At 43.3% G+C, this 19,068-nt stretch overlaps 2 protein-coding genes and 2 pseudogenes across 2 annotated transcripts; 3 read left to right on the top strand and 1 right to left on the bottom strand.

Annotated features, from left to right (window-relative positions):
• Nucleotides 1-356: 356 nt before the first annotated feature.
• Nucleotides 357-2,967, top strand: LOC138931915 (uncharacterized; annotated as a pseudogene).
• Nucleotides 2,968-4,324: 1,357 nt separating this feature from the next.
• LOC138944992 (uncharacterized) lies at nt 4,325-8,119 on the top strand. Its single transcript, XM_070316132.1, has 2 exons — nt 4,325-4,619; nt 5,100-8,119. Exons 1-2 carry the CDS (start codon nt 4,325-4,327, stop codon nt 8,117-8,119), a joined length of 3,315 nt encoding a protein of 1,104 aa, XP_070172233.1.
• An 841-nt stretch (nt 8,120-8,960) lies between these two features.
• LOC138931914 (uncharacterized) lies at nt 8,961-11,914 on the bottom strand (annotated as a pseudogene).
• A 3,091-nt stretch (nt 11,915-15,005) lies between these two features.
• On the top strand, nt 15,006-17,148 carry LOC138944991 (uncharacterized). The gene is made up of 3 exons (XM_070316131.1): nt 15,006-15,306; nt 15,525-15,866; nt 16,052-17,148. The coding sequence occupies exons 1-3, from the start codon at nt 15,006-15,008 to the stop codon at nt 17,146-17,148; spliced, it is 1,740 nt and encodes a 579-aa protein (XP_070172232.1).
• Nucleotides 17,149-19,068: the final 1,920 nt, after the last annotated feature.

Below are 19,068 nucleotides of genomic sequence, written 5' to 3'. Positions count from 1 at the left end.
TAACGTGTAAGTAGTGTTTTCTTCTGAGGATATACCGCGTTCATTTCCATTTCGTTTATGTTATAGGGTTCTTGTTTAGTAAATTTTATTGCTCTTTGATCTGCTTGTGGTGCGCTTGGTGGTGGATTTGGTTGCGGCCTTTCAGGTCGCCTACGTGCAAGATGTAATAAAAGATTGGTGAGAGAAACCCAGATTGCTCCAAATAAATATATTGACTATCCATATACGGTATGCAAAACATCCGTGCACGATTGTACCTAATATCAACTCGGATACCCGTGTCATTAGATATATTTCGAGTAGTCCAGCGTTGATATTGCCGAAAAACAGGAACTTATTCCAGAATTTTTTTCAAGTGGAAGCGGCTATCTTTCCCATTGATGGTTCGTTCAATAAGTTGGAAATAGAGCCCTCTTGTAGAGAAATAGATCTTCCCTCCTCTTGCGTGTTAAGTACTGACGGTCGTTCGACATTAACATTATATGAAACATTATATGATCCCTAAGGGCTCGTTCCCACTGAGCGCGTCTCGCGTCGCGTCACGTCGCGACGCGACGGCAGTTCAAGACATGGCGTTTTTTGTTATTCACATTGAACGCGTCGCGACAAATCATGCGCAGAATGTACTAGTTCGCCAGGTTATTGGTTGCAATAAATGTGAACATAACCTTTAAATTAAAATATAGTACAAATCTGATTATCTGTTTTCTGTAAAACAGTATATGACCTAAAACACTGTATTAAATATCGGAGATATTCGATTGAAACAGAGTGAGTATAGTATGTACGTATGAAATTATGTTATTATCAAAATTTTTAAAGTTACTTTTTTCTCCATTACTAATTATATCACTGGCAAGTCAATCTGTTGCTTATTTTTATTTTTATGTCATTTGTTGGGTTTGTATTTGTAGAATTATGGAAGCCCACCGACAGAATTGACGAGAGAAGATTATAGACATGATGCTGTTCTACCACCAAATAAAACTTGCCGAAAGGAAAAACAGAAGATTTCGCAGATTCTGGATGCGTCCCATTCTTCAAAGTAGAAAAAGTCATGGAAATTGGGAACATTTAATACAGGAGCTGCGCTTATTTGATCATGAAACCTACTTCAATTTCATGAGGATGACACCACAAACTTTTGAAGAGATTCTTTCTTTGGTTGGATCAAAGCTTACGCGACAAACAACAAATTGTCGGGAGCCAATATGTGCAGAAGCTCGATTATCGATGACAGTTCGGTAAGCTATGAAATACTTATGTTAGCTTTTCAGTTATGAATGCCTGAGTTCCTTTATTATTAGTATAATTATTATTAATGATATTTGCAAATAAAAATGTTGCTGATACATAGTCTGTTCTTTATAGCTGAATTGGCTGCACTAGTTCAGAGTTTATCTTTCTCCTTTCTATATGGAGAGAAAAAGATAAACTCTGAACTAGTGCAGTCAGTTCAGCTATAAAAAACAGACCCATAATTTGTAAAAGGGTTTACCCATTAATAAAATGAATACGAGAACTACTCTGGAATTTTTCAGATATTTGGCTACTGGAGATTCCCTCAAGTCCATGTCCTTGGCCTTCAGGGTTGGGATATCTACTACATCTCAAATAATTCGAGAGACATGTATAGCGATATGGGATAGCATGCAGCAAGAATTCTTTACGTCTTCTCAGGAAAATTGGTTACAAGTTCACAATGAATTCGCACTACGTTGAAACTTTCCACACTGTGTTGGTGCATTGGACGGAAAGCATGTTGTAATCACGGTAAATTATTTTTATCATAGACAATATAGCTACTATTGGTGTCGAAGCACTACCTTCGAACAGTATTCGAAGTAATTCCTTTGCGTCTTCATATCGGAAACTTCGTTTTCGTAAAAGGCGTTAAAGCATTTACAAATATTTTTAAAAAAATTATAATCTTTATATTTTTATATTGTAGGCTCCAGTGAATTCGGGATCATCGTTTTATAACTACAAAGGACAACACAGTATCGTGCTAATGGCTTTAGTATCAAGCGATTATAAATTCCTGATGGTGGATATAGGAGCTCAAGGTCGCCACAGTGACGGGGGTATTTTTAAAAACTCTGAAATCGGTCGTCGATTCAGTGAAGGTCTAATGGACCTGACTCCTCCATCACTTATTGATTCAGCGCACACCCACCCACTTCCATTCGTTACAGTGGCAGACGAAGCTTTTCAGCTGAACTCATTCACTATGAGGCCATACCCAGGGCGGAATATAACTTCAGAAAAGCGAATATTCAACTACAGATTGTCCAGAGCACGAAGAGTTGTTGAAAATGCTTTTGGTATCATGGCAGCACGGTGGAGAATTTACCATAAGCCCATGAACACTTCGCTGGCTACGACCGAAGCAATTGTACAAGCTACCATCTGTTTTCACAATTTCATGATGATGAGGGATCATTATTGTGACGCCAACTTTGCTAATTGTACGAATCGTCACGGTACAGAAGTGACAAATGTGTGGCAAGATAACATACCACTAACAGGTGCAATTCAACATTATCAAGCTGCCGGTCCAAACAACCATTCAAGACGAGCAGGTGAGATCCGAGATAAATTTGCTGAATATTTGATAAACGAAGGAGCTGTACCCTGGCAATGGGAAGTATAATAAATAAAACAAGAATCGAATATATATCCAAACATATATTTATTAAAATTTTGTATTAATTAACGCAGTTTATCACAACTATCTTATAAGTGTAATCTCAGTACGCATATCCACAGCCTGAGGTTCCTTAAAAAAATCTAATAGAGTACTACTCTAGAAAGAAACTAAAAAAGCGGTAGATATAAAATCTGAACATGTGTTTTTGGCTATTAAACAAAAATTATTTGAAAACAAAAAATTAAAAAGTTAAAATAATTAAATTAAATTATTTTGTAGCAAAAACCTGCACATTAAAAAGAATTTCATCATTGGCAACAAAAATTACGATTGAAAATAAAACAAAAGCGATATAAATAGAATTTCTTTTTTTTTCAATTTGTTCAAGAAAGTAAGCGTTTTATAAATTATATTATTAATTTTGTTTCTCGAACGTTCTAAAGCGAGACGTTACGTGCGAAGTCTTGTTTTCATTCCGTGTTTGCGGTTTCTTCGTATCGTTCGATTCTGACAAACACCTCGTTGTCGATAGCCGATTGGCTCTCGGAATCGAACGATCGAAATTCCTCCTTTTTTGTAGCACCCGTATCAACCAGGACTATTGTACGTGGATCGCAGAGAAGGTTTTTCGTTAAGACACTTCGTCGCAAGCCTTCACCGGGAGCACACCGAACGCCTCACGCTCATAAAGTTATAATTAAACGATAATTCGTGTGTCCGCTCATATCTTGCTGTCGCGTGCGATTACCTAAGACGGTCCGGGAGTTGGTGTCGAAAGGAATAAATACTGTTCAACAAACTAAACCCGGACAAATCAATTACGTCCTATCTCTCCGATCGGCGAAACAAATAAATTCTGTTAATGTGGACGTGTAAATCGAAGGCGCGGCTACATTAAATGGTCCTTCGAGCCGGATATTGGAAAAACAGATAGTGATTCGGTAATCAGTTCGCGGAGTGCGAGTGAGAACGCTGACACGCTAAGGTAACAGCACTTATAAAAACTATCGCGAGACGGAGACGGTGCGCGATATCAAAACATCTATCCGCATTCCGCTGCCGTAAATAATAACGCGAGTGCGTTGAAAGGACTTCCGGGAAAATAAAGTGCGCGAAGTCAACTTTGCATTTCTTTGCATTATTAAAGTTGTGCTCTTAAGCACAACGTATCATTATTATTGTGCCCTGCGTAATCCGCAGTGCCGCGCAAATCTCGCGCTTCTTAGCGCTTTGCACAGCTTAAGTGCAATCTTTGTGCTCTTTAGCACTCCGCACCTCAAAGTGCGTCCTGCGTAATCCGCAGTGCCGCGCAAATCTCGCGCTTCTTAGCGCTTTGCACAGCTTAAGTGCAATCTTTGTGCTCTTTAGCACTCCTCGCCTCAAAGTGCGTCCTGCGTAATCCGCAGTGCCGCGCAAATCTCGCGCTTCTTAGCGCTTTGCACAGCTTAAGTGCAATCTTTGTGCTCTTTAGCACTCCGCACCTCAGAGTGCGTCCTGCGTAATCCGCAGTTACACATAGTTGTCGCACGCTTTAGCGCGCGGCACTGTTAAGTGAAAATTATAGTGCGTCTTCGCACATCCGCGTGCGACGGACCAGTCGTCACGCTTCAGCATCTCTACAACCCAAAGGTGGTGAATTGTTGCTGAAAGGCTTCATCTTATCGGCCTACCATCATGACGGACTCGCTGCAGGGCCTCCTCATCGAGCAATCTATTACAATAAGCTCGATGAAACGAGTGTTCCCCAACTTTAAGAAAATGGGCAAGGCCAACGTCACGCAATACAAGGCGAAGAGTCGACTGGACGCCTTGGAGACATTATGGGAAAGGTGTCAACGTCTCAACGTCCAGCTTCAGCAAATAGCAACGGCCGACGAACAGCGTACAGTCCAATACTTCACCGAGGAGGAATTCTTTACGGCAGAGGACGTCTACCACGAAGCGGCGGACTACCTCGCAGACGTGATAGGTAAATTCTCCCGGTGCGACCCAAATGCGGCATCAACGGTAAGCGACATTTCTTCTCGCGAATTGTCTGGCGCGGTTTCATTGCAATTACCACGCATCCCGTTGCCGAAATTTTCCGGTAAGTTCGCGGAATGGGAAAACTTCCGCGGAATATTCGAATCGCTCGTCGCCTCGAAAGAATCGCTGTCGAATACGCAGAAATTACATTATTTAAAAGCCAGTGTCACGGGCGAAGCCGCTGTATTAATTAATCATGTTAAGATTGCAGACGCAAATTACGATGGTGCGTGGAAATTACTTATTGAAGAGTACGATAATCAAAACGCGATTATTCATGCGCATATTCATGCTTTCGCTGATTTGCCTATTATGAAAACGGAATCCGCTGTCGAACTCAAAGGTTTACGCGATACCGTTGCCGCGTCATTAGCCGCGTTAACAAATTTAGGCAGACCTGTTGAAAAATGGGATGACTTATTAGTCTATATTGTTTCGCAAAAATTTAGTCCACGCACACGTAATGAGTGGAATCTGCAACGCGGTAAATCAACCGCATCTCCGACGTATGAAGAGATTCGAGATTTTATGACGTTGCGAATTCGAGGACTAACCGATCATTCTAAGTTAAATGCCGATACTTCGTCTCATAAAAATAAAGGCTCTAATCGGGCCTCGGTGAATAACGTAGCCACCGAAAAATGCTTGAATTGTTCCGGCAATCATAATTTGATGTTATGCGACGAGTTTAAGCGTAAATCCGTCGAACAGAGAACTCAGTTTCTCAAATCACACAAATGTTGCTTTAATTGTTTAAAAGTCGGCCATTTCCCGACCTCTTGCAAGAGTAAAAAACGCTGTAATTTGTGCCGACGAGCACATCATACGCTCTTGCATCGTGCATCAAATATACCAGTACAGAAGATTAGTGAAAATTCTGTTTTGGAAAACAAAACTCTTAACGCTCAACCGAGCGGCTCGGCCACCCCTGAGATAAAGAACGAGACCGCCGTCGCTTCCGTTCAAACGATTCATTCGCCGCTGAAAAATCCGCCGAACGTGTTACTAGCCACCGCATGGGTAATACTGCGTACCATCGAAGGACGTAAATTTAAAGTTCGTGCGTTGTTAGATCAAGGCTCGGCTGTTAGCTTTATTTCGGAATCGTTGTGTCAAACTATGCGCACGAAACGTTCCCGCGCGAGCCTCCACGTACAGTGTTTCGGCGAACGATACAGTGGCGTAGCGAAATCTCAGGTGTCTCTAACTCTCGAGTCTTGTAATGGGCGAGGTTCCTCCACCTTTTCTTTGACTGCTTTCGTATATCAAAAAATTACGTCATACGCTGGCTCAAAGACTCAAACCGTAGATTATTGGCCGCATTTACGGAAATTATCTCTCGCGGATCCGGATCCGTTTAGCAATCATCCGATCCATCTGCTCATCGGATCAGATTTATATGGATCGTTATTAAAGCAAAGGGTAAAACATGGTCCGACCGGAACTCCGACGGCCCAGCTTACTGCTTTAGGATGGATATTATCCGGTCCTACCGGCACTTCTAATTCAATTACCGGTTCCGCGACTTCATTAAATTGCGTAACAATTCCTTCGCTCGATTCTCTCCTTCAAAAATTTTGGGAGATCGAGGAAATTTCTTCCGAAATTCAGCTGTCGGAAGAAGATAAAAAATGCGAACAACATTTTGTCGAAACACATCAGCGTGCCGAAGACGGCCGCTATATAATACGGTTACCATTTAAAACCAACCCTCCGCTCGATATAGGAGCTTCGCGCGAAACTGCCGCGCTTCTTTATTCGAAATTAGAACAACGCCTACGAAAAAATCCGGATCTCGCGAAACCCTATCATTCTTTCTTAAATGAATATAAATCTATGGGTCATATGGAACCTGTCTCCGACGAAAATCCGACGCTTAACCAAGCGGTGTATATACCGCATCATCCGGTACTACGCGAGTCTAGCAGCACGACGAAACTTCGCGTAGTATTTAACGCGTCGTGCAAAACGAGCAATGATTCTACATTAAGTAATCATTTAATGACCAGGCCTAAATTACAACGCGATTTGTCCTCAATTATCCTTCGTTGGCGTCAGTGTCGTTATGTGTACACTGTCGAACTCAAAGAAGCTTCCTTGTTTTGGCTCCGTTACGTGCAACAACGTCATTTTCCATCCGAAATTCAAGCGTTAAACGATAAAAGTTTACTGCCAAGATCCAGTTCTTTGTTATCGCTTTACCCCTCTCTCGGGAAAGATAAATTAATTCGCCTTGGCGGGCGGATTGACCATTCGTCACTCAGTTATGATGAACGGCACCCTATAATTTTACCGAAACATCGAATTTCGGATTTATTAATCGCTCAAGCTCATAAAGCCTCTCTTCATGGAGGCACTCAATTAACGTTAAGAATTTTACGCCAAAATTATTGGATAATTTCAGCGCGCACCAGTGTAAAATCTCTTATACGTAGTTGTGTAAAGTGCGTACGCGAACGCGCACGTACCTCGCAACAGCTGATGGGGAATCTCCCCCAGCCCCGCGTCACGCCTTCGGCTCCGTTCTCGCACACAGGCGTCGATTACGCCGGGCCGATGAATATAATTCCGTCAGTCGGCCGCGGTCAACGATCCAAAAAATATTATGTTGCCGTTTTTATTTGTCTCTCGACAAAGGCCGTCCATTTAGAATACGTAGATGATTACGCTACTAACGGTTTTCTCTCCGCCTTTCGGAGATTTGCAAGCCGTCGCGGTCTCCCATCCGACATGTACAGTGATAACGGCACTAATTTTCAAGGCGCGGACCGCGAATTAAACACTACCTTTCAGCGACTTGTCGCCGACCCTCAAATACAAGACGCTATAGCTAATGATAACGTAAAATGGCATTTTATACCTCCCTCTGCTCCGCATTTCGGCGGACTTTGGGAAGCCGGTGTCAAAGGATTAAAGTTTCATTTGAAACGAGCGATTGGTTCCCGAACATTATCGCAGATCGAGTTCGCTACGCTGCTGTGTCAAATCGAGGCTTGCCTAAATTCCCGCCCGATTTCCGCGTTACATGATGATCCGAATGACTTTTCCGCGTTAACTCCGGGTCATTTTTTAGTCGGTCGCCCGTTAGTAAGTCCGCCTGAAGAATCTGTTTTAGATATCGATTCGAATCGGCTGTCTCGATGGCAGCAAGTGCGTACGATTTTAGAGCAGATCTGGCGTTCTTGGTCTTCTGATTATTTGCATACATTGCAACAAAGGCGTAAATGGCAAGAAAACAAACCGGAGCTCAAAATTAACGAGCTGGTATTGTCGAAAAATAATTTGGCACCTCCTTCGAAATGGGAACTTGCCCGAATATTAGACGTACATCCGGGATCGGATGGGCATGTCCGAGTAGTTACATTGCGTACTGCCAAAACCACTCTAAAGCGACCAATAACGCAGATCTGTCAGCTACCGATATCAAGTGACACTGGCTCTTAAATTAATTTGCGTTTTCTTTATGCGTTAATAATTAAGTTTGACTTTAATTATCGTCACGCTCTGTATATGTACATATATCTATTATAAGAACGCCTATGTAAATAACCCTATGCTAAGATTTACTGATTAGGTTAATTCATGTATTTCGATTGAATCACCGACGATCTTTATCTGTACTCTTTTCCTATTATTGTATGTTGAAAAATTTGCTGTAGAGCTCTTCGGACCGTCTGATCGAGAATTATCATTAAGATGCTGTGTATCGATTATGGTGGTAGGATTTAACCAGTTATTTCGTAACCTACCCGGTATACGAGGCGAGCGGGATGTTCAAGAAAGTAAGCGTTTTATAAATTATATTATTAATTTTGTTTCTCGAACGTTCTAAAGCGAGACGTTACGTGCGAAGTCTTGTTTTCATTCCGTGTTTGCGGTTTCTTCGTATCGTTCGATTCTGACAAACACCTCGTTGTCGATAGCCGATTGGCTCTCGGAATCGAACGATCGAAATTCCTCCTTTTTTGTAGCACCCGTATCAACCAGGACTATTGTACGTGGATCGCAGAGAAGGTTTTTCGTTAAGACACTTCGTCGCAAGCCTTCACCGGGAGCACACCGAACGCCTCACGCTCATAAAGTTATAATTAAACGATAATTCGTGTGTCCGCTCATATCTTGCTGTCGCGTGCGATTACCTAAGACGGTCCGGGAGTTGGTGTCGAAAGGAATAAATACTGTTCAACAAACTAAACCCGGACAAATCAATTACGTCCTATCTCTCCGATCGGCGAAACAAATAAATTCTGTTAATGTGGACGTGTAAATCGAAGGCGCGGCTACACAATTCATTCGAGAGAGTACTGTTGTTTTCCTATTTGCCATATGCATCATCCTGTGCCTTTATCAATGACTCCATAAAATTTCGTATCAACCTCGTCACTATCTGATCTGGGAGTGCTCTCATTTCAGTCTCTAAGTACATAATGAAAGATCCAATACGGTTGGGTACCGGAGATTCGAGATGCTTTCTGCAAAAAGCTTCGAAGTTCTCTGTCAGAGATTTCACAGGTTCGGCACTCTTGTTTTTTTTTTTGTGCAAAAGAACGTTCGTTACCGGCGTTCGTTACCGAAGCTTTCATGTCTGTGATGGAACGTTTATTCTTCGGGAGGTTGCTTGTCGTCCTGTAATTGGGAAATGTATTTAGTGTATGGATATCTCTCGTTTTTTTCTATAGAGAAAGATTTGTTTATTGGATGTTCCCAAAAGTTGGAAAAACAAATGTAGAAATCATCTTAGGATGTATAAGTGTATGTGCTGTTCCTCCAAAATTGGAACGTTAAAACTTGAACTTACGGTCTGTATTCGACACTGGAACGAAGGAAATCGAGCTATGTGAAGTACTTCCAATCAACTTTGCTTCCTGCGCCACTGCCACTGCGCTTGGAGTTTTTTTCTTCAGCAAGCAGTCTGACGTAGCGATCTCTTAATGATTTGAAGATTTTCTGACTCGATCCATTGTGTACACCTGAACAGTGATATTAAAAACCTAAATATAGACATATATAGTATATTTAGTTTGTAAAGATTTGTATTTACCTAAAGCAATGTCAACTTCAACCCACAACGCTGACGTTATTTTGAAACTCCTTTCAGCATACGGAATTAATGAATTCCACAAAGGCTCTCTGCAAAAGACTGATGAGCAATTCTTTGTCATCTACTTTGACAGGGCTTAAGGGTTTATTTCCAAACGCTTCATTTCTGGCGTACTGTTGTGAGGTCCCTGGAATGTACAAGCATTCTTCCTCACTCTCTTGCTCGTGCACAGTACAAATCTTGTAATGTGCTAGGGCAGCTACACTGCCTTCTAAAACTGCATCACATTTATCGCAGAACTGAAACAAGGAAAATAGTGTTTAATGGTCACAGTAATGGATGATCAGTATTGAACTTCAAATAAGAAATAATTGCAATACAGTTGCATCGATTGTGATACTTTTTAGATAGTGAATGAGAATCCGAAAAACAATTATTTTCTATGCCAAGCACTATGCTGTTACATATCATTATCATATCACTTACAAATGTCAGTTCTGTGTCGGTGGACATGGTGACCAACAATGGCAAACGCGAGAATGTCGAGCAACCAAACGAACCAAACCGAAGCGTCGCGCAAGAAGGTCGTGTCGGAGATGATGCAATAAAATAGACGTTCTGATTGGCTATCTTGTAACGCGACGCATGACGCGACGCGAGACGCGCTCAGTGGGAACGAGCCCTAAGATCTTTTAACTCTCCTTCAGAATATATGCCACTAGTGGCGAGTGATCCTGGATTAATTTATTTCCAAGTAGGCTTGGTTAATGGTTTCATAATGGTTGGTGGTAAGATGTCTATCGGATTAGGTATAAATTAGTACCATAAATCTCCTAAGAGGTACATGGCAGGTGCAAATTAATTACATGCAGTTTGCGTTCCTTGTTGTAGTAGTATATGAGTTTGAGGCGTTAAAAAATGTGTTCAGTTCCCTCGGATTACTGGTAATTGGTCATAGCATTCTTTTTTCTTGCAAGTTTTACATCAACTGGTACACACTTGACTATATGGATTACTTTCCCTGCCAAAAGAGCCATATATCCAGGTCGTTTCATTAAGTGGTATGCAAAAATGTCAAGTGCTTGAGTAGCTATTGCTAATGCATTATGCAACATTCTTTTTTTTAAATTATATTAGTGTAGTAATAAATTTCTATAAAGTTCGTTTATTTGAGTCCAGATATCTACGTATACGAATTTAGAATTCATATAGGTAAAAATACCGAGATTGGAGGTGCCGGATTGTTTTTTAAAGACAGTGGTACCGCGTACAGTCTCGAAAATTAGTAATTTAGGATGCTGTGTTGTTATTAATGAATATCCACATGTATTATATTTTTCTTTGCTAGTCAATGCAAATATTGTTTTGCGTTGTTAAAGAATAAACTATTTGAGGATGATCTTTATCTTTGTCAACTATTCTGCATATCCTTCGAATAATATACCGAAGTTATAAAGTTTGCAAGTATCGGTAGGCACGGGGTCCCAATACGTATCTCCTCCTTCTACATCTGTACAAATTGTACAGTACAATGCATAGAGCCGAATGCTACATTGGATCTAAGCTGCACGCGATTGGTGTTTATTTTTACATTGATTATGTAATCTTGTAGCGTTATTTTTATGCTTGCAAGCACAGTTACATCTGCCCAAGTTCCATAGGAATCAGAATAAGCTCCTCCGATACACGCTCCGTCATTGTTCACGTTGCTAGCAAGTGTTACTGGATGTGTTGTAGTTTGATTTGATTTTGAACCAGTTATGTAGGTCAGTTCCATTTGAAAGATGCCATAGTCATGCATTCGTCTGCATGTGTCACGGGGTATTTCTTTTATGTATGAATATTTTCCATTGTATACATCCATGGAGTGAGAGAACATTCCACATTTTTTTATTGACCGATCGATTTCAATTTTACACTGCATTACTTTTACTGACTCAAACTCGTTAATTTGGAGTAATTGTATATCTGCTGGTTCGCGTTTGACATTTTGTAGTGATATATCGCATTCTTCGATAGTTAATAAAGATAAAGTTGTTAGGTTTGCCGAAGGAGATTCACAGTCGTACCCTATTATTCCATAAGTCTGATAAAATTTAGTTATTAGCACTACCAGTATCACAATTAGACGCGTAATGTCGAGGTCCATCTGAAAGTACATTATTATTATTTGGAACTATCATTTGGCACAAGTTTAATGTATGAAACTCGTAAGCGGTTGGGATATATAATTCGACTATTCTTTTTTATTCTAATTTTTACGTTATTTTCATTCAAGATTTCTAGAACTTCGTGAGGCCCAGTATATTGGTCTCCGAATTTACCTGATTTTGGATCTTTATTATATTAGATCTTTAATAAAAATACTTGATCTCCCGGTTTAAAAGTTTGTGAGTTAATTTTTCTATCATAATAATTTTTTAATTTAATTTTTGTTTAAATGACATTATCGCATGCATTTCCCTGAAGTGCATGAAGTTGAGTGATAAGATTTATTAAATATTCATCGTAATTTGCTAATTTATCCCCAGGAGGTAGAAATTCGTTCGATGGAACACGTGCTATCTTTCCCAAAACCAGCTCATATGTGTCGTAACCCGACCAATTTGTTAATATATTAAAGAATAAAACAATAAAGTGACAGAAAAGTGTAAGAAAGAGCTGAGTAAAGCAAAGCATTAAAATTAGAAAAGAGATCAAGAAAAATTAGGAAAGAGTAAAGTAATAAAAGAATATTAATAAAATAAAAGTAAGATACGTGACGAAAGAGAAGGAAGTCACGGTCAAGTTCTTGGAAGCTGAGCAAGCAGCTGACGAGACAGACTAACAAGCGGAGCACGAGACGTGCTCCGGTCAGGGACACCACACTCCTCCCCAATCAACGACCTAATTAATTAAAAGATATAATAAGCGCGAGATGCACCTCGCGAGACTACTTGCTGACTACTCGCTGACTACTCGCTTGCTCAATATTATCGAAGTACCGTACGTATCGCGACCGACTATTATAATCGCGAATAAGTGAAAGTGTATTAAATCTTGCAAAATATACTAAATTATACCTAACATCCGGAAGTGTCTTATTTCGAGCATGGATCCTAATCCTTTGGGTGTACAAATCCCAAAGGACCTCTTCCTTAGCGGCTAGAGGCACAACATTAATTGGTGGCAGCGGTGGGATGCGCCAGCTTTAACAAGATCAACACCGGCAAAGGTCCATAACCACGAAGCAAAAAATTCCGTGGAATCGAAAGAACGAGAGACAGCAAAGATAACTCCGTCAGACAGTCGACACCTACAACCGAGGGAAAAGGAAGTCTAGCAGGAACTTCGAGACACCCGGTATATCGAGCGACAACGAGAAGCGCAACCTGAGAAGGCGCACCGACCTATCTCAAGGGCATGCGACGATCAACGGCCGACATCGAACGAGAGAATGCTGCTCATCGTATTATTGTAAGTCGAGAAATTAAAATTTGTAAACGCGTGAATGTCGGAAAACCGAAACGCACCACAGAAAAGCGTAGCAAATAAATCATGGTTATTTAGTGAACCAGCGAATAGAGCCATTAGAAATAGCGCAAGTCCTATAAGAGTAGCAGTAGAAGCACTCCGGGATATACGCGATAACGTACGAAGAAATCTAAGCACATTAAGGTGGGTATACATTTAGCGAACGAACACCGAACGAACAGCGAATGCAAAACGTTTTGAACGTTTTTCTCGCACGAATTGTCTTTGATGTACCGCTTCATGAGGGAATCGAGCCGAATGCGAATCGAACGCTCTGTTCGCATTCGCTTTGGCGTATATATCTGCTGAATGATAATAATGAACGTTTGCATTCGCTGTTCGTTCGCTAAGTGTATACCCACCTTTAAATTCAAGCGAGAATTTGTCCGAACCAGAACTCGGAGCAAACGTTGTAATCGAACGCGAGTAGGATAGTAAGGATGCTTTTGGCTCACTTTGTCATGAGTGTGAGAGAGAGGGTACCGATGGAGAGGAAGAGAGAGAGATATTTTCGGAGCAGTTTGTTGGCGCCCGCGGGGGGGAGTTCGGGCTGGGCGGGTGAATGGGAGGGTAAGTAGGGCGAGGGGAGAAGCGGGGGGTACGAGTCGCCGAGAGCGCTCGAGAGATGGCGCTCGGGGGGTGGCGGTTCCTCCCAATTCGACCTTGACGCGACTCGTTCTTTAGGGGCGCGCGCCGCTTATAGCGCGCGATCCGTTATCGCGATTCTTTAGGGACGCGCGCCGCTTCTAGCGCGCGATCCGCGAGCGGACGGCGGACGCCCGGCGTCGAGGGGGGCAGGGAATCGTCGGTGGGCGGTCGAGCGGACGGAGTGGGCGTCCCTCGTCGCTCTCCTCTTCTCGAGGCGCGCGTTAGCGGCGATACGAGCGCGCTTATCGCGTTTCAGGGCGAGTTTTTTTCCATTTTCCGGCGACGTCGCGCGTCCGGTGGCGAGACGCGTCCGAGAGCGAGTATCCGGCTCGGTTAATCGGGGGCGCGTCCTCGCTATTTTTCCCCGTTATAAAAGGACGCCGCGATGATCTCGAGGTATTAGTACGTTCGAAAATATTTCGCGGCGCGATGAAGCACGCGCCGAGGGAGCTTCGCGGAAGAGTTCGTGCGAGAGGCGAGCGAGACGCGATTCGACGAGCCTTTCGCGAATGTCGGAGCCGACGGCTATTTGCTTTATCGCAATTGGAAACGGCGATACGGAATTCCGAAATTTTTGTGGGAGGTGAATCACGTCGTGCATTGTTTTTTTAAGTTCGGTTGCCGATTCGAGAACGGAAATTATTTCGAGGAGGACGAGAGATATTGTGCGTATTGCGCGCGTAGCTCGAGTTTCGCGAGAAGCATATCGACGCACGTGACGAAAACGGTGTATAGCGAGATGGTGCCCGCTTGCGATCTCGTCGACGAGGTTTTCGACGTGTCGAATAATTGGTGCGCCGGCTGCGAGACGAGAGCTTTGTTCTACATCGAGAATTACGACGAGGAAGAGACGTCGTTTATCTGTAAAAAATCTTGGCGTTCGTTAGACGACGAGTGACGAATCGAGAAACGATGGAGGCGCGCGATCTTCTCGATAGCGCGCGGGACGTCGCGACGGAGGACGCGTATCGCGCGTGGGCGCGACGGTGCGACGAGCGTCTCGAGACTCTGCGGGAGAGGTGTCGAGGCAAGCGCCGGGGGAGATCGACCGGAGCGATCAATTCTCTTATCGCTCGAATCGTTCGATTGACGGGCGCGAGAGACGATCTGCGTCGACGTTTCGAACGCATGGGAGATGGCGTAGAGAGACGCGAGGGATTCTCGTGGTCCGAGATCGAGACGGCTTTTTCTAGACGCGTTTTAACCGGCGCGGTTATTAATTTTGATTATATCGAACCTCAGCGATTTCTCGAGGATGCTAGAGATATCGTGCTCGATCGAATACGCGATGTTATGGATGGATATAACAGTGTTAAGGTCAATACCGCATTCATCGGCGAGTTCGTCTCGGGCGACGAGAGAAGATCGGTGTTAAGACTATCGTTACGAAGAATTATCCGCTTCTACCTCTTTCCGACTTGCAAGAGTGGTATGAGAAGCGAGTGGTCGACGCTACTCTAGCCACGTTGGAGGAATTTCAGGAGCGCGATAGCGGATGGGCGTTATCGCGAATATTCAATTTAACGGTGAATGTGAACAAATACAATCCTATGCGCGCGGGATGCCACGTTAAATTACCGCGAGAGATCGTGTTGAAGAGAGCGGTAATAAACGTGCGATCTAATGACAATGCGTGTTTCGCATGAGCGGTGGTCGCCGCTCTGTATCCAGCCGAAAAAAACGCGGGTCGGGAATCTTCGTACCCGCATTACACGACAGTGCTGAATCTGGAGGGCGTTAAGTTTCCTATGAGTTTGAACAGAATTACTAGATTCGAGCGTATTAACGACATATCTATCAATGTGTACACCGTTCGAAATAAAAAGGAGGGAAAAGGCGGTTGCCGCGTCGTTCCTCTGCGTCTCACTGACGATAAAAAGGACAGACACATTAATCTGCTGTATTTTGACGATACGACGCGACGAGATAACGCGACGCATTTCGCATGGATCAAGAATCTGTCGCGACTCGTCGGCTCGCAACTGAGCGGTAGGCGAAATAAATCGCATATATGCGATCGGTGAGTACAAATTAAAAGAATCGTCGCGCAATGTTGATAATGCGCGCGATTTAAAAATGTGCGTTATGTCGCAGATGCATGCACTATTTTCGAACGAGCGATAAGTTATTGGCTCACAGCGTGGACTGCGGAAAGATGAACGAGTGCGCTATAGTCCTTGCTACCAAAGACGACAAATGGTTAGAGTTTCGCAACTATAGTAGAAAGGAGCGACTTCCATTCGTGGTGCACGCCGATCTCGAATGCGTACTGAAGAAGAAAGAGGAGAGGAGAACGTTGAACACATCTATCGTTCAGCATCACGAAGTCTATAGCGCCGGATATTACGCGCGATGCGCGCTCGATGGCGTTAGCTCGACCTACAGAGCTTATCGCGGCGAGGATTGCGTATCGTGGTTCGTTAAAGAACTGCACGATCTAGCGCTTTGCGCGAAGACTATTCTCGATACCGATGCTCCTATGACGGATCTTACATTGGACGAGTGGGAGAGATTCATAAGCGCGACGCGCTGTAACATATGCGAGAGACCGTTCGAATCGGGAGACGCTCGCATGCGCGATCACTGTCATCTGGCCGGACGGTACAGAAGTCCGGCGCATTCGAATTGTAATTTAAATTATAAGGATACTTACGTAATTCCCGTATTCTTTCACAATTTATCGGGCTACGACGCGCATTTTATCATTAAAGATGTAGCTAACGCTTTTCCCGGCAGCGTGGAAGTATTGCCGATAACGAAAGAAACGTACATCTCTTTCACGAAGAACGTCGAAGATGCGTGGGACGAGGGATGGTTCGGGAGACGCTTGAAATTGCGTTTTGTGGATTCTTTCAAATTTCTAAGCGCGAGTCTCGAGAAATTGGCGTCGTATCTAGACAAGAGCGAGTTGAGGATCGCGCGTTCGGAATTTTCCGATCTTAGCGACGCCGATTTCGAGCTTCTCGCGCGAAAGGGCGTATTTCCGTACGAGTATGTCGACGACGTAGATAAATTGCTGGAGACTCGTCTACCGCCGCGCGAGGCTTTTCACAGTTCGCTAACCGGTGACGCGATATCCGAGAGCGATTACGCGCGCGCGATAAGAGTCTGGAAGCGGTTTCGCGTCGAAACGTTGGGCGATTATAGCGATTTGTATTTAAAGACCGACGTTCTTCTATTGGCCGATGTCTTCGAAAATTTTCGCGACGCGTGTATGAGGAGTTATAATTTAGATCCCGCATACTATTACACGTTACCGGGATACACGTGAGACGCTATGTTAAAGTATACGGGTGTGCGATTCGAATTGTTAACCGACATCGATATGGTGATGTTCGTGGAACGCGGAATACGCGGCGGGTTAAGTCAATGTTCCAACAGATACGCGCGCGCTAATAACAAGTATTTACAGTCGTACGATCCTTCGGAACCATCGTCGTATCTCATGTACTTCGATATAAATAATTTGTATGGATGGGCGATGTGTCAATCGTTGTCTTACGAAGATTTTCGATGGGTCGATGACGTTACGAGCATTGACTTAACGTCCGTGACGCCGAACTCGCCTATCGGTTACATTCTAGAGGTCGACCTTGTGTATCCGTCCGACCTTCACGATTCTCACGCTGACTTGCCATTCTGCCCGACGCGCGATAAGCCGCCCGGAAAAGGAGACGAGAAGCTTCTCGCCACGCTGTACGATAAGAGCCGTTACGTAATATATTATCGCAATCTGCGTTCGACACGGATTACGCGTTACGAAAATACACAGAATATTGCGATTCGCGCAATCTCCATGGCTGCGCGAATACATCGAACTGAATACGCGATTACGAATTAACGCGAAAAACGAGTTCGAGAAAAATCTATACAAATTGATGAATAACGCCGTGTTCGGCAAAACTATGGAGAACGTGCGCAATCATTCGAATGTCCGACTCGTGACTCGATGGGACGGGCGATACGGCGCGGAGGCGATGATCGCGAAGCCGAACTTTCACAGTAGAAGCGTCTTCGCGGAGGATCTCGTAGCTGTGGAATTGCGCAAACTCGAGGTTAAGTTCAACAAACCGATCTATGTGAGTATGTGTATTCTCGACATATCTAAGATTCGTTTGTATGAATTTCACTACGAGTACATGCTACCATTGTATCGAGATAAGTGTAGAATAATGTACACCGACACGGATAGTCTCATTTATCGCGTCGAGTGCGAGGACGTGTACGAGGATATGAAGCGCGATATCGACAGATTCGATACGAGCGATTACGCGACGGACAACGCGTACGGTATGCCTCTCGCTAATAAGAAAATACCCGGTGCGATGAAGGATGAGAACGCTGGCGCAATTATGACCGAATTTATCGGACTCAGAGCGAAGATGTACGCGCTGCGAATCGACGGTAGAAGCGATACGAAAAGGATCAAGAGTGTTAAGAACGGCGAGAACGATAACGTTCGACGATTACGCGCGCTGTCTTCGACGAGGGATCGAGATGAAGCGCGAGCAGTTTTGTATAAGATCCGAGTTACACGAGATATATACAGTGTCGGAGTTGAAGATCGCGCTCAGTCCGCACGATGACAAGCGATACGCGATATCGGGAACTACGGATACGTTACCGTGGGGACATTATAAGATACCGCTGTAAGGAGCGAAAAAACGTATATCGAGAAAATACTATTTACGTTTAATAAAATACTCCGCGAGCGCAATAGAAGAGAATAACGAGCGCGCGTTTCGCGAGGATCGAACTCGCGAGCGCTTCGTAATATTGCGAGGCGCCTTCGCTATTTTATCTACGACGCTATCAGAAACGTTTCTTAAAACATTCAAACTTTAGTAGTTTATTGTTAGTATAAACATATTTTATAAATAATATATTACCATTGCATTTTTGATATAATATTTCGCGGTCGCGCCGAAGATAATAGTTCGAGAAGAACTTCTAACTGAAACACATGTTTTTAACTCAAAAAGAAAAAATTATATATTTCGATTTAAATTTCACGTCAACGTATACAAGTTTTACATCACAGGCTTGTATTCTTTGACTTGGAATTTCGAGACTCGAAACATCGGTGGACGTTCTACGAATCGTTTCGAAGAACGCGCGTTTCGCGCGATGAGAAAACGTTGGTTAATATTCTACGAATTATCGCGAAGAGACGCGTTTCTAAATTTCACGT

The sequence above is a fragment of the Polyergus mexicanus genome, unplaced genomic scaffold (assembly GCF_030449975.1).
Source record: "Polyergus mexicanus isolate NDT 795.1 unplaced genomic scaffold, iyPolMexi1.0 SCAF_3, whole genome shotgun sequence".
In the NCBI taxonomy this organism is placed as follows: domain Eukaryota; kingdom Metazoa; phylum Arthropoda; class Insecta; order Hymenoptera; family Formicidae; genus Polyergus; species Polyergus mexicanus.
The sequence above is the reverse complement of the archived record's forward strand: the minus strand, read 5'-3'. Positions and strand labels throughout refer to the sequence as shown.